At 41.5% G+C, this 16,171-nt stretch overlaps 1 protein-coding gene across 1 annotated transcript in view; it reads left to right on the top strand.

The window, feature by feature from the left end:
• LOC126161245 (serpin B6-like) overlaps nt 1-16,171 on the top strand; it is a 155,958-nt gene that overhangs the window by 73,476 nt on the left and 66,311 nt on the right. The window contains exons 3-5 of the mRNA XM_049916985.1: nt 2,505-2,684; nt 7,933-8,140; nt 14,548-14,756. Of these exons, the coding sequence (XP_049772942.1) occupies nt 2,505-2,684; nt 7,933-8,140; nt 14,548-14,756 (597 nt within the window). The remainder of the gene's footprint in view (nt 1-2,504; nt 2,685-7,932; nt 8,141-14,547; nt 14,757-16,171) is intronic.

Below are 16,171 nucleotides of genomic sequence, written 5' to 3' on the forward strand. Positions count from 1 at the left end.
GGCTATGCTAACTATCGTCTCGGCAAATGAGAGCGTAATTCTCAGTGAACCATGGCTAGCAACGTCGGCTGTACAACTGGGACGAGTGCTAGTACGTCTCTCTAGACCTGCCGTGTGGTGGCGCTCGGTCTGCAATTACTGACAGTGGCGACACGCGGGTCCGTCGTATATTAGCGGACCGCGGCTGGTTTAAAAGCTACCACCTAACAAGTGTGGTGTCTGGCGGTGACACCACAGTGTCCTGTAATAAGTATCGTCTAGCAGGGACAGGAGCCACTCACACCAACGATACCAAGTTGATCTGTTGGAATTCTCTGTATTCTGTTAAACATTCCCACAGGATGGGACTGCACTATTCACAACTAACATTATTCCGCAATCTACGTGATCAGTATCTGTATTCCAAGTACGTGTCCGTTGTGACGTATAAGGTGGTTGTCTAAATGATGGCATCCAGTGCAAAAACATGGTGCATAGAACACAAAATAATCACTGTTCAACGCATTTTCATCAGTCGACCGAATCGCGACGCGAATGCTCCATAAAATTTCGGGTACGATATACCCGTACGAACGAGGAAGTACCTGCGCTCGTGACATTCAGCCAGACAAAACGATATGTACTTCTTTCACTTAGAAGTTGCATCTAGGGTCATACCAGTCCACATTATTTTTCCATAACTGTCACGACGCGGTTGATTGTTGTTCTCCCGACATGGCACACGAAACAGAGAAAGATCACCTTTTGAATAAACATTGATACTGCGTCGTGAACACTGAAATTAAACGCAAAACTTGAGTGGCAAACATTTTCAATTACTTCACCATTACTTGTAAGATACGTGCTGCAGCCAAGGCATCAACACAACACTTCTCCCACGCTCCACGAAAGCTACGCCACGACTCCCCCTGTTGCTCTGCGCTCGGCAGAGACACGTCTATCGATAGTCAACGATACAATCCTATGCTTACAAAGTGATGCCAAGTACTCTTAGATGACTTCGGAATAAAAGATCTCTGTGGACACTTGTGGTCGTTACGAATTTAAAGACATTCTCGAAAAATTAATTCCGTATCAGTTTATCCATTAAAAATCAATATACAGCTAAAAATATTTACAAATTCGTAACGAATCGACGTTTGACTAGGTGATTCAGGTCAGACTGCAGATCGAAAGGTGCGCGGTTCGATCGCTACAGCTGCACCCATACTCTGGAAACTTTTTTGAAGTGCATGGCAGAGGGTTCTTCCGAGTGCTCTACACATTATGGTTTCTTACCGTTCCGTTGGAGTATGGAGCGCAGGAAGAATGACTGCTTAAACGCGTCAGTGGGTGCTGTAATTAGGCTGATCTCTTCCTCGCGATCCGTACGGGAACGATACGTGGGGGACTGTAATCTAAAGGCTTCTTTTACAGCCGGTTCTTGAAACTTAGCAAGTAGACTTTCTAGGGATAGTTTACATCTCTCTGCCAGTTCATTTTCTTTAGCATCTCTGTGACATTCCCCCACGGGTCACACAAACCTCTGGCCATTCGTGCTGCCCTTCCCTGCATACATTCAATGTCCCCTGTATATCCTGTTTGGTGTGAGTCGCACACACGGGAGCAATGTTCTGGATAAATGGCACGAGTATTTTGTAAGCAATTTCCTTTGCAGACCGACTGGGTTTCCTGTCACCCTATCAGTGAACAGAAATCTGCGACTTGCTTTGCCTGTGAGGAACCTATGTGATTCATTTCACGTCTTTACAAAGTGTTACACCCTGCTATTTGTAGAAGTTGATCGATTGCAGCTGTGAGTGAGTGACGTTGTGGTAATATGGGGTTTCGCATATCTGGTTGTCATTGCGTATTAGTTGATGAGTGAATTGCCTCCTTACGCTATGACGAAGTCATTACAAACCGAGCAGTGCATTGATGTCTAACAATTTTGCAGGAGAGCTTCTGTGAAGTTTTGAATGTAGGAGGTGACGTACTGGCGGAAGTAAAGCAGTGAGGAGGGATCGTGAGTCGTGCTCGGGTAGCTCAGATGGTAGAGGACTTGCCTGCGAAAGGCTAAGATCCCGAGTTCGAGTCTCGGTCCTGCACACAGTTTTAAACTGCCAGGAAGTTTCATATCAACGCACACTCCTCTGCAGTGTGAAAATTTCGTTGTGGATGTCTAATCAGTCCGATGTTCTGAAGTACGTCTTTAGACAATACTCAAGTTTTCTCGTCACCAGATTTTGTCATCCCGGAGCATTATCCTGCTTTAAACCTTCATCGCTTGCGAAACAATACGTGGATAAAATGCAAGACAATAGGTGAATGATAGAAGATTTGTATGGATGGAGTTTTGCACAGGTTCGCAAATCAGGTTCGCCCAAACAGCTGAATAGAGATGCCTTTCTTGCAATATCGAATACGTTTCGTCTTTAACAACTCTTGTTTTCGTAAGAATAACTTGCAGTAAGTATTTGGAGATAACAGTAACTGAACAGTGTGACCCATTAACTCTGTTTCAGAGCTTAGCAGAGCAACCAGGGAATCTCTTCTTTTCCCCTCTAAGTATTCAGGTAGCCCTGGCACTTGTGTTTCTTGGAGCAAAAGGAAATACAGCAAAAGAGATCGCGGCGGGACTACACCTGCCAGATGAAAGCAAACTGATCGAGAATGGCTTCAGAGCGCTAATGACACAACTAAATGTAAGTAATTAAAAAATTTTATATTCACATTGAGATTAGTGTAATTAGCCGGCCGTGGTGGCCGTGCGGTTCTAGGCGCTGCAGTCCGGAGCCACTGGACTGCTACGGTCGCAGGTTCGAATCCTGCCTCGGGCATGGATGTGTGTGATGTCCTTAGGTTAGTTAGGTTTAAGTAGTTCTATAGTTCTAGGGGACTGATGACCTAAGATGATAAGTCGCATAGTGCTCAGAGCCGTTTGACCCATTTTTGTAGCGTAACGATCCTAAATTGTTACTCAACTGTGTGGAATAGACGTTAGCTGTATTTTGTTCGTAATTCTTTTTTATTAAATACTTCACTTTTTACAAGGTATCCTATAGGGAAGACACAGAAATAACGCAGTTCGTCAGGCGAGCCACGAACCCAAAGGGTTGGAAATCACTACCTTAAGCTATTTCGTTTTAACTGTATTTGGAATAAATGCAAAAAACATCTATGACAATTTCGTTCATCATTATCGATGTTTTAGGAAAGCCTGCAGCTGTATCATTCAAGATATAAATAATGAAAAAGTGAACTGGTTACTTATTTTTTCATGTTTAACACAAAGCGTTTCGAGACTTTGTTAAGATTTTCAAGGACATTTGTTTACATGAATATTTTTAGTGATGCTTGTATATGTGATTTTTACCTGTCTTGCATTGTACATGTCTTTTTGATGTTGTACTGCAATCGGAAAATCGGACAAAATGAATCTAGGGTTGTTTAGTGTTATCTACGAGTGTCCAGTCCTGGAAATGGTATTCTTATATTCCTACTTACAGGTATTGTGCAACCTTCATCATACAAAATGTCACACACACACAAATCATCACTTCTATTGTTTGTTTCTGTAATCAAAACATGCTGCAAAGATATTACGATACTATGGTTTCACAAAGAGTTTTACACAGTAAGAAGTGTTGCAGTGTTTTTGGATCACATTATACATACAAAGTTATCAACTATAATTATTTTTACGCCTGTTGACTATGGGTTTATTGGTTAAATTTTTTGTATTTGAGGAAGTGCATATATTTATAAAAATTATTATAGTTATCATATGTAGGAGAAACTTCTGAAAAAGTTAACTGATCTACTATCTAAATTTTCAGTTAGAATTTCTTCTCCTTGCTTTTCGTGGTGACTAAAATTTCAAGCTCCTCCATTAAAACCACTGTATGCGAATTTTTTCATATGGTGCAATATCTTCATATCAATTTGAAAATTCCTGCCAGTTTGTCCTATGCAGTAGCATGTGCAAGTTTTGCATTTGATTTTGTATATTGCTGAGTCTGAGAATTTACGTTTTTTATTGTTTAAGGTTTGGACTAATTTTTTAGTAGTTTGTAGAGAAAACTAATTTTGGTCTTTCACGTGAGTACAATACCTATTTTTTGAAACATATTACCTATGTGAGGTATGCTGGCCAACACTTGACTGTATTATTGGATCCTTCTAAACAGCTAGGAAGTCATTTGTTCTTTGTTATTGGTTTCAGCATATTGTCTGCCATTAAGGTGGAGAAGTCATTGGCCATGGCAATTTTATTAATGATGTCTCACTCTCTCTCCCTGTCCTCTTTGTTCATTGGAATTTATTTGCTTTGTATAACATCATTTTGTATGCAGCTTCTTTTGTACAGATGTGTTACATGATGTGGCAGAGATTGTATTGTTGGACGTTGTCTTGTTTTGTCTATATTTTGAAATTGTGCCTGTTTTCGTTTTCTATGGACAATTGTAGAAAATTAATCCTATTATTTTTTGACATTCAGCTGCGAAATTTTTCTTGCGTATATTATGAAACAAATTTATGATGTTACTGGTGTCATTGGTGTACCTTTGACTAAAATTAAGGTATCATCCATACGTATTTTGTAGTATATTACGTTTTTTCAGCAATTCCTAGCTGACGAATGTTTTGTGTTCTAGATGGTTTATGAAAATGTCTGCTTTTGTGCTAGATATCGATCAGCCCTTGGCTAACCCATCTGGTTGTTGATAAATATGTAAAGTACATGTAGCTGGGTGTATTGTTTGTACTAACTCATTAAATTTAATAATTTCAGCTTTTGAACACTTTTGTGCTTTAGTAAGTTATTCTTTATTATTGCCATCGCCATTGCAGTAGCAACATACATAAAAACACTGGACAACCTTCTGAAACACAGAAAAAGTTTTTGCGAACTCCAGCACATCCAAAAATCACATACAATAGATGAACTTGAAATTTTTGGACACCACGAAAAGCAAGGAGAAAAAATTCTCAATGACAAACTATATAATGAATCAGTTCACCTTTTCAAATGTTTCTCCTGCATATGATAACTGTAGATATTTTCATAAATTTGTACATTTCCTCATATATATAAAACAATGTAATCGATAATTCAGTAGCCAATAGCGGTATAAATACCGGGTGATCAAGAAGTCAGTATAAATTTGAAAATTTAATAAACCACGGAATAATGTATATAGAGGTAAAAATTGACACACAAGCTTGGAATGACATGGGGTTTTATTAGAACCACCCGATATTGCTAGACGCGTGAAAGATCTCTTGCGCGCGTCGTTTGGTGATTATCGTGTGATCACCCGCCACTTTCATGCTTGGCCTCTCAGGTCCCCAGACCTCAGTCCGTGCGATTATTGGCTTTGGGGTTACCTGAAGTCGCAAGTGTATCGTGATCGACCGACATCTCTAGGGATGCTGAAATACAACATCCGACGCCAATGCCTCACCGTAACTCCGGACATGCTTTACAGTGCTGTTCACAACATTATTCCTCGACTACAGCAATTGTTGAGGAATGATGGTGGAGATATTGAGCATTTCCTGAAAAGAACGTCATCTTTGCTTTGTCTTACTTTGTTATGCCAATTATTGCTATTCTGATCAAATAAAGCGCCATCTGTCGGACATTTTTTGAACTTTTGTATTTTTTTGGTTCTAATAAAACCCCATGTCATTCCAAGCATCTGTGTCAATTTGTACCTTTCTATGTACATTATTCCGTGATTTATTCAGTTTTCAAATTGATACCGACTTTTTGATCACCCGATATGTTTTATAATTGACAAATTTGCTCTGAGGTGACGGAAGGTCATGAGACGGCGATAAGGACATATACAGATGGTGGTAGTAGCGCGTATACAAGGCATAAAAGGGCAGTGCATTGGCGGAGTTGTCATTTATACACAGGTGATTCGTGTGAAAAGGTTTCCGACGTGCTTATCGTTGCGCGACGGGAATTAAAAGTTCGAACGCAGAATGGTAGTTGGTGCTAGATGCTTGGGACATTCCATTCCGGATATCGTTAGGGACTTTGATATTCCGAGGGCCACAGTGTCAAGAATGTACCGAGAATACTAAGTTTCAGTCATTACCTCTCACAACGGACAACGCAACGCGGGCTTCTTTTACCGAACGAGAGCAGTGGCGCTTGCGTAGAGCTGTCAGTGTTAACACAGAAGCAACACTGCGTGAAGTGATCGACGGAATCAATGTGGGAAGTATGACAAACGTCTCCGTTAGGACAGTGCGGTGAAATTTTACCTTAATGGACTATGGCAGCAGACTTCATGAGAATGTGCCATGTCACTGGGCCGCGATTGTTCGCGATTGATTTGAAAAACATTCTGGACAATCCGAGTAAATGATTTGGACACTCAGATCGCCCGACATGAATCCCATGGAACATTTATGGGCGATAATCGAGAGGTCAGTTCATGCCCAAAATCCAGCACCGGCAACACTTTCGCAATTGTGGACGATTATAGAGACAGTAGGCTCTATTTCAGCAGGGGACTTCCAATGAGTTGTTGAGTCCATCTCACGTCGAGTTGTTGCACTATGCCGGGCTAAAGGAGGATCGAGACGATAGTAGTAGGTGACTTTGTCACCACAGTGTATGTATAATAATGTAATTAAATGTTCAAAATGTGTGTGAAATCTTATGGGACTTAACTGCTAAGGTTATCAGTCCCTAAGCTGACACACTACTGAACCTAAATTATCCTAAGGACGAACACACACACCCATGCCCGAGGGAGGACTCGAACCTGCGCCGAGACCAGCCGCACAGTCCATGACTGATGTTGGTAGTATGTTTTGATTACAAAACAAACATCGTAACTGATTTTGATTACAAACAAACATTGTAACTGATGATATTTGTGTGTGTGATATTCTGTCTAATGAAAGAGGCACAGTGCCTGTAAGTACAAAAACATACATACCATTTATAATTGTAGCACATAAAAACATTCCAAGCTTTTTCTGTCCGATTTTCCGATTGCAGTGTAACTACAAAAAGCATCTACAGCACAAGAGAGGCAGAAAACCATACATGCAAACATCTGCAAAAATCAGCAAAAATATTCATGTAAACCAATGCATCTTGTAACACCTCCGTTTATTTATCCCGACCTGATCTGATCGAATAGCAACCCAATAATTATTATTAATGTGACCATGTACCTAATGGGGCTGGCAATCGGAATTGACTGCTACGGAAGTTGTTACTTTCCAGTTCGTCCTTCTCAAATGCTGTAATAATAAAATGTCTGGTAACAAGAAAAACACCAACACAGTTTCACTAATTACGAACCTATATGCGTCTCAAAAACACAAAAAGGAGGAGACAGCCACTGCCTTCGTCATACATATCTAATTACGGCTAATCTCAGCACAGGCTTCTTCATTTTTCATTATCGTCACACGTTAATCCAAAACTGCAATCCAACACTACAATCCAAAGTGATGCCGGCGCGGTAGACGCGAAACCAAAATATCGGCACTAGAATGTCACTAATCACTTTCGTAATAATACTTCTTCACCTTCCCGATATTATTCTAGTACAAAGGGGTTAAACCACGGCGATGGCAACTCCCTTTGTCGTTGAAGCCTTGCATTACAACAACTGGCCTCCACACATCTCTCCCCGCAACATGGCACTGACTCAACTCCACACTCGCTCTCGCAACACGACACAATCGATTGTTCGCCCTATCGACCTGTGCCGAGTGCAAACTTATAGTAAGGGCCTACGGACCCCTTACAATCTGAACATGAGAAGAATTTCTCGGAACGCGTTGTGTTAAGTATGAAAACATAAGTAACTGCGGCAGTTTTCCTTTATTTAAATGAAAAAATGAATGGTTTCAGTAATTTATCATTGTCTACAGTTAAATTACCAGTGTACAAATATGCGCAACATGTTTTAGGAGTACGACGAGGTGACGCTTCATATCGCAAACAGGATTTTCTTAAAGCATGGCTTCAGAATCAAAGAAGGCTTCAAGGCATCTGCTGTCAGATTGCTTTCTGGAGCTCAGGAATTAGACTTCAGTCGCTCCGAAGAGGCGAGGTCTCAAATAAACAAGTGGGTAGAGGAGCAGACACGACAGAAGATAAGGAATTTAGTACAGCCTGGTAAGTAAATGTGTTTAAACAGGATGTGGTGGCCGTGTTGGTGCGCACTGATGTCACGTAGACGAGTACAGTAGTTCGGAGTGGAGCGTGGCCATGGTGTCACCAGATACCTGACCAACACGGCTATTTTTTAATATGGGACTTCAAACTTTGCATTTAGCCAAAGAAGAAGTCTACTACCTACAAAACAGTTATCCTAATTTATACATTTTATGTAGGCATCTCAAAATGAATCTACTGTGATTATATTTCGTTAGTCGTTCATTTTACAGATGTAGGATGGCGTAGAATGGAGAAATTCATGCATTTCCACTGAATAAATAATGCTTCACTTGCTATTATGAATAATTTTCATAAATTGATTTGGTTAATTTTTTTAAGTTCACCTGTGGTTTCCTTCTTTAACTGTACATTTTATTTTTCAATACACAACTGCAATTTTGGCACTTACGCCATTATCAACGGCGGATAACAGTGTCCTAGCACGTCAAAATACAGTACAGTGCCTGACAAGGAAAGTGAAGCACGCATAAGGCGGCGAGAAAACGAAATGAAACTTCACGGGTTGAGAGGGTGTGTGAAATTATTTCAGTTATTATAATATCGAGTTAAATTTACAAGGCACTTGGCACTATGGTCCCACTTCTCAGCATGACATTGCAGCCCATCTGGCATGGATGCACGCACTCATTCGGTTGGGAAGAATGTCAAAGCTGTTGCACGCTCTCCTGAACCAAGCTGCCCCACAGCTGTTGTAACTGATTCTTCATATCCTGGATATTGGCACTGGGACGGTGTTCACCTACGAGCTGACAGAGCTGGGGATCTTTTTCACCATAGGAGTACCTCTTCATGACAGACAGCTCATACAGACACCTACGATGTGTGGACGAGTATTGTCCTGTTGAGAAATGGCACCACAATATTGTCACACTTGGGACGTAATACATGAGGAAGTACCTGATGCACCATTGCGCCATCAGGTTTCCTTCAATCCACACTACCAGTCCTGACCAGATGTCATACCCGATGCCTTCCTGTAGAATGATGCCAGGAGTAACACCGATGTGCCTTTGTAAAACATGGGTAGAACGGGATCTCTCCCCAGGTTGCTGCCATACCCGCCAACGATTGTCATCCGGGGTAGTGCAGAACCGCCATTCATCGCTGAACGTAATGCGATGTTCTTCACCAGCAGTCCATGTTCCAGGTAATGGCAACAATATAAACGTTGCCATTTATCATAGAGCACAGGCTTCTAGGGCCGGTTAATTGCAATATTGCTGATATTAGTATTACGGTCATAAGACTGTGGTCCAAGGCACATTCTCAGCCTAACATTTCGTCTTTCAATGCTGGAGACACCATCATAAGCTTTAACGACGCAGAAAGCAGTTACGGAAACAAGCTCAGCAAGCCAAACTGTTTGTATGTATCCACACAACAGTTCGTGACGTCATCAGACTCTGCCAAAGGTCGCGTAGTCGCGAGGATGTGTTTTACGGAGCCTGCTGCGGGGAGGAGTCGGCACAGTTCCTTTTATTTGGCACTAGGTTTCACAACTGGTTCAATTTCGGCCCTTCTTAACTTCCGAAATTGTTTTTGTGCTTTTGTGTTTGTATGACTATCAGTCTTCTGAATGATTTGACGGAGCCTGCCACGAATTCCTCTCCTGTGCCAACCTCGTCATCTCAGAGCAGCACTTGCAACTTAGGTCCTCAGTTATTTGTTGGATGTATTCCAGTCTCTGTCGTCCTCTGCAGGTTTTCCCTTTACAGCTTCCCCTAGTACCATGGCAGTTATTCCCTAATGTCTTAATAGATATCCCACCATTCTACCCTTTCTTCTTGTCACCATTTTCCATATACTCCTTTCCCCGCCGATTCTGCTGTGAGCCTCTGCATTCCACATCTTATCAGTCCACCTAACTTTCAACATTCTTCTGTAGCACCACATCTAAGGTGCTTCGATTCTCTTCTGTTCTGGTTTTCCGACAGTTCATGTTTCAATAACAAGCAAAGCTGTGGTCCAAACGCACATTCTCAGAAGTTTCTTCCTCACATTGAGACCTAGGATCGATACTAGTGGGCTTCTCTTGGTCAGGAATGACTTTTTCCAGTACTAGTCTGCTTTCTATGCCCTCCTTACTCGGTCCGTCAAGAGCTATTTTGCTGCCTAGACAGCAGAATTTCTTGACTTCGTCTTCTTCGTGATCCCCAATTCTTGTATTGAGTTTCTCACTGTTTTCGTTTCTTCTACAACCTGCACATCTTAGCAAATTAATTATGAGACCGTGCTTAAACCACCGTGTCAGAGAAACTACTTTGCACTTTGGTTAATTCCCAGGCCTAGTGCATTATCAGCTACTGCTGATTTACCCGTTTTGCACAGGCCACAATTGCTCTTGTGTTCCTTAAGATAGGTGCTAATGCTTTTTTTTATAGTTCCTACGTACAATTGACAGAAGGAGCAACAGATTGTATGTACTCCTGCTGCGGCAGGCGACGTGCGTAGCATTTTTGGAGTGTTCAAATATTCGCGCACCTTTCTTGTTGGCTTAAACACTACCGCGCAAAGTGAGCACTTCACTGAAGCAATACGTAACGGTTTTTACAAATGGCTGAGAAAAGCATTTTACGTTGTAATGTTCTATTTATCTCTTTGTCAGGGTAGCCATTTCTTCTGAAGGCTGTTCTTAAATGGACGGATTTATCTTCCAAGTACTGTGGTTCACAGACTTTTTTAATCCGCTCCACGAATGTTTCACTCACTCTGGTTTTCTGCTTGGGAAGATGACTACAATTTCTGCGGAGAAATCTATCTGTGTGATTGGGAATTCTGTAGACCTAATGCCCTAATGTTTCTTCTGTACATCCAAAAATGAACTTTTACCGTGTCTCTCTCTTTTTAAAATAGTGAACTTTATATTAGAATTTATCTTATTCAGAAAATTTAGAAATTCAGACAGTTATTTTACTCCCTGAGGCCATATAACGAAAGTATCATCCACGTGCCGAAACCAGCATCAGGGTTTCTTCTTCATTGTCTCAAGGGTCCTTCTTCAAATCCATACATACATACATATTATAAAAATGGATGTACGAGTACGTATATATGTTTGTATTTATGTTTCAGATCCCCTCCCGAAGCACTGAACAGACTTCGCACAAACTTGGTAGACATTTCACTTAGTGTTTGGAAATCATCATTGTTGGAGTAAGAAATACGTGTATATCAAAGGGGTGGGGATGAGAATGCAGTGTAGCCCACGACGCGCGAGTACCCGTGCTTGAGTTATCCAGTATTTTAGAATGGGAATACTTAGAGATTTGCAACAAACTTTACACAAAATTTCAAGCAGTTACGAAAATTTCTCTCGCTGACGATCCACAAAAAATAATGAAGAGAAAAAAGTTTATCGCTTACTCCACTTTCTCAGTTCGTGCACTAAGACAGTCGCGTCGACCACGACGTTTTGATTTATTACTAACTGTCTTCGTGACACATTTTATAGACTGAATTTACCTGCAAAACTATGCCATTTTACGACTCTTAGGTCAGGATATATGACGTCATATACTCTGCGATGCGTGAAAACTGCCGCATCATGAATGATGTTACAGTTCATTACTTCTCTGCTACTAGTTCTATTCGCAAACCATTCAGCAGACGGTATCTACATTAGCCATGGAAAGTACCTAGAAAAATGTATCACTATACAATACATAGTTCCGGAGGTACAACGTCTAAAACAGTGAACCGCCTGAAAAGCTGCCGCATCATGCATTACGTTTTAATTTATTACGGCTCTACTATCAAATACATTTGTAACACACTTCGCATACACTATCCAGATATATGACAAAGTACCTGCAAAATTATGTTATTTTACATCACGTGGGTCAAGAGATAAGACGTCATAAAAATAGAGCTGCGTGAAAACGAAAACTCTAAGCGAAGTTCGCAACAGACACATATGAAATGTGTGCACAAATACGCTTGAGATAACTTAAAAATGTGTGAAATATATTTGGCATGTATGTACATGGGAAAAACTCGCCCTAAACTCCTGGAACGATTTCAACCAAATTATGTACACATGTTAGTTACTACCTGGAAAGAAATACTGTCGGGGTAAGAACCACGAGCCTCCTATTTGGAAGACCGTGATAACGTGGAGAGATAGGAGGAAATGGACAGGCATCGAAGGGGAAGGAGCAGATGGGCACAGATGGGAGCAGGAGGAGATGGACAGAGAGAGAGGGAGGAGGAAATGGACAAGGAGAGGGAAGAGAAGGACAGAGAGGCGTGAGAGGAATAGATAGAGAAAGGAAAGTGTAGGAGGAGGAGGAGGAGATTAGTGTTTAACGTCCCGTCGACAACGAGGTCATTAGAGACGGAGCGCAAGCTCGGGTGAGGGAAGGATGTGGAAGGAAATCGGCCGTGCCCTTTCAAAGGAACCATCCCGGCATTTGCCTGAAGCGATTTAGGGAAATGAAAGTGTAGGAGATGAAAAGGGGAAGGAGGAGGAGAAGATGAAGAGCTAGATTGGGGAAGAATGAGAGAGGGAGAGAGGAGGAGATGAAACTAAGAGGGAGAGGAGGAGACGGAATTAAAGGGAGAGGAAAAGAGATGTAAGAGCAGGAGGACAGAAAGGGGGGGCGCAGATTGATAGAAGGGGAGGAGAAAATGGGCAGAGAGAGAGCAAGAGGAGATGGATAGTCAGTGGGGGACAGAGGTGATGGACAGAGAAAGGGGGTGGAGGAGATAAGAGAAGGGGGGGGGGGTGAAGGACGAGAGGGACAGAGAGCGAGAAAAGAGAACGAAAGAATGGAATAAATACATCTCCAGGCAGTTTCAGGTAATCAGCTAGTTTTTCATCCAATTACACTGAGTGGGTGCCCCATAGGCACACCATCAATTTGCTCATAGAATTTGTTGTTCTACTGGAAATAAGTTGATATGAGAAAACATTTAAAGAGACTTAACATATTCTCTGCTAAAATACTTTCAACTCTGACATCATGTTATTAAGAGCAATCATTGTAAACAGGGTCAAACTAACCATAGTATCATTTTGACTCAGACTGAAGGATTTTTATTTTTTGATAAAATGACCAAAATCTTTAATATAAGTGTCAGTTTTTCCTACAAATAGCTACAGGAGAGTGGCTAAGTATTTGACAATCCCATATGTCGGGCAATCAATGGCGTTAGTATTGATGTCAGTGGAATACTATGTTCGTTAATTTTTGGTAAGGCATACGATCTTGGTGGCAATGTGTTTCATTTGATGAGACCCTTCCTCTCAATAGGTAAAATCGAAACCCTGAGAAAAAAAGTTGTGGAATCTCCCATAAGTTCTCTGTATTTTCCTCGTTTTAATAACTTCCGAATTTTACTGCAGTAGTCTTCTTTCTTCGTCAATACTTCTCTAACACTGTAGCATTGCCTTCATCTGCTGGAAGTACTAGAATATCTTTATCGTAATTTAAATCTCATGAGTACACAATATCTCTGTGTCCTTCACCGTGACCACTTAACATCTGACGCTGTTCACGACCGTTATATAACCTACTAGTCCTGCTGATAACGCTAAACGTGAACAACAGTAATGTACTATGATGGTTTTCACAGACAACTGCATCTCTAATCATTTCGATGCCCGCCAATGGTGTCTTTATCTACGAAGTTATATTGACATCCGACCATGCGTTAGGAAATTTCATTTTTTTTTTCTTGTCAGACAGTGCATTTCAAGATATTGTAAAATCTTTCTAGAAGCATTTTATTTGCTTGAAAATCCCGGAGAACAAAACATGATGGTAAATAACTTGATTGTAAACAGTCGATCGAAGATATCCAGTAGTTCTAGCTTTCCTGTTGGTAACACACTGTTGAACTTAACTAGCCTATCGTGCAACTTAAATAGTTTCTGGATTTTGAATAGTGTACTGCAAACTTTCCCACATACAGTTTATGGTCACTACATTTTGGCAAGTTAACTAACTTTGTTTTGTACGTATAAATATAAATTTTTCCATGAAACTGTGGTTACAGCTTCATTTATTTTCGTCTCATGCATTTATTACGTTCACCTAATTACACCACATTCGAGGCTCAGTTTCTTGAACCATATTTATTTTTGTGATTTTTTGTTGACTAAAGTAAATCAGCACATGCGAAACCGCCGCGAAGTTATCCGGGATAAGCCCCTCTATTTAGCGCTATGAATAAAGCGCAATAGCTGAATCGGGCCCTAGGAATTCATAAACATCTCTCTCTCTCTCTCTCTCTCTCTCTCTCTCTGTGTGTGTGTGTGTGTGTGTGTGTGTGTGTGTGTGTGTGTGTGTGTTGTCCTTTATGAGTTCCGTAATCTAATACTGTACACAATTTTCTTTTTACAGGTGTTCTGAATTCTGATACAATAGCGGTAATAGCGAATGCAATTTACTTCAAAGGCGACTGGGCAACAAAGTTTGACAAAAGAAGCACCTCACCGATGCCTTTCCGTTCAGCATCAACAACAGATGTTCAGATAATGTTTGTGAAAGCCAAGTTCAGATACACTGAGCTCCAAGTGCCCAACTCACAGATACTTCTTCTGCCTTACAAGGTACAGCAATTCACTTTCTCATTATCATGACGAACAAAAAAAGTTTGGTATTACACTGGTGTCCAAAAGTAAAGCAACAAACTGACATTTAGCAAGGTTGCGTTTATTTTGCCACAAAACGGTATAAATAGGTGATTGTAAAGTAAGAACAAGGTAAAGTAAACAACTGCAAAATGCACATCTGTACACAACAATCTTTTTTCCAACTTAACGGATTTGCACACACATTCTGACAATTGGTTAATGTGCTCACTATCGGGTGTGACCATCTCTGGCAGCAATACAGACCTGACAACGACGAGGTATGGTGTGAATCATGTCATCAGTCTCATGTTGATGCACTAATGCCCATCCTTCCTGAAGAACTGGTCGCAAGTCTTGGAAAGTGGTTGATGGATGTTGACGTGATTAAAGCTGCCTTCCTAGTGCATCCCAGACATGCTCTAAAGGGTCTAAATCAGGAGAACTAGCAGGCCACGCCATATGTGCAATATCTTCCGTTTCCAAGAAAACATCAACCACCTGTTCTCTGTAAGGTCGAGCATTATCGTTCATCAGTACGAAGTCTGGGCTCACAGCACCTCGCAACAACCGCATATGAGGTATCAAGATCTTGTCACGATACCTGACAGCAGTTAAGCCCTGTTGACTCACCTGTATAATTTCATGAAGTGCGATTCGAGTGGTCAACATAATCAGTGCCCACGCCATTAGGGTTCCTCTACGATATCAATCTATTCCCAATGGTTGGTCCCCGAAATTGTGTTCCATGTTCCCTCACGATGCGAAACTATCGAGAATCACTCTCCAGACTAAAGCGGAACTCATCTGTGAAAAGAACGTTGGTGACGACTCCACTTTAGACGTTCCTATCTGTGAAGATGCGCCAGAGGTAGACATACAGCAACTCTCCAAAAACAAAGGCCACTCTGTTGCCTTCTGCACACCGTTTACCTCGACACATCACATCCAGTGGATGCTGCGAGCTCACTTGCCACTTGCTGTGCAGTACTAATGCGGTACTGTCATGCCCTTACAGCTAAATAACGGTCCTCTCTTCTGAGGCTACACGTGGTCGGCCACGCCCCGGTCTTCAGGATACAGTTTTGGTCTCTCTAAACTGTCGTCACATCCGAGAAACAACAGAACGATTCACATTAAGGCATCGGCCGCAGCTGTTAGCGACTCTCCTGCTACCTTACTTTCTCTGGCCCTCCACTGCGGAGAGTTTATAGGCATCTTCTCTGTACCATTACTGCATCGCCTGTGATTGTGTACACAGCGATTGTGGGTGTCTGACTACGCGGCAAACACTATCTCGTTCCATATGTGCCCTTAAGTCATCGATGGTATCGTTGGAATATCTAGACACAGGCAAGGGAAATAGCGGTTTGTTGCTTTAATTTTGGACCAGT

Source organism: Schistocerca cancellata, chromosome 2 (genome assembly GCF_023864275.1).
Source record: "Schistocerca cancellata isolate TAMUIC-IGC-003103 chromosome 2, iqSchCanc2.1, whole genome shotgun sequence".
Lineage (NCBI taxonomy): Eukaryota > Metazoa > Arthropoda > Insecta > Orthoptera > Acrididae > Schistocerca > Schistocerca cancellata.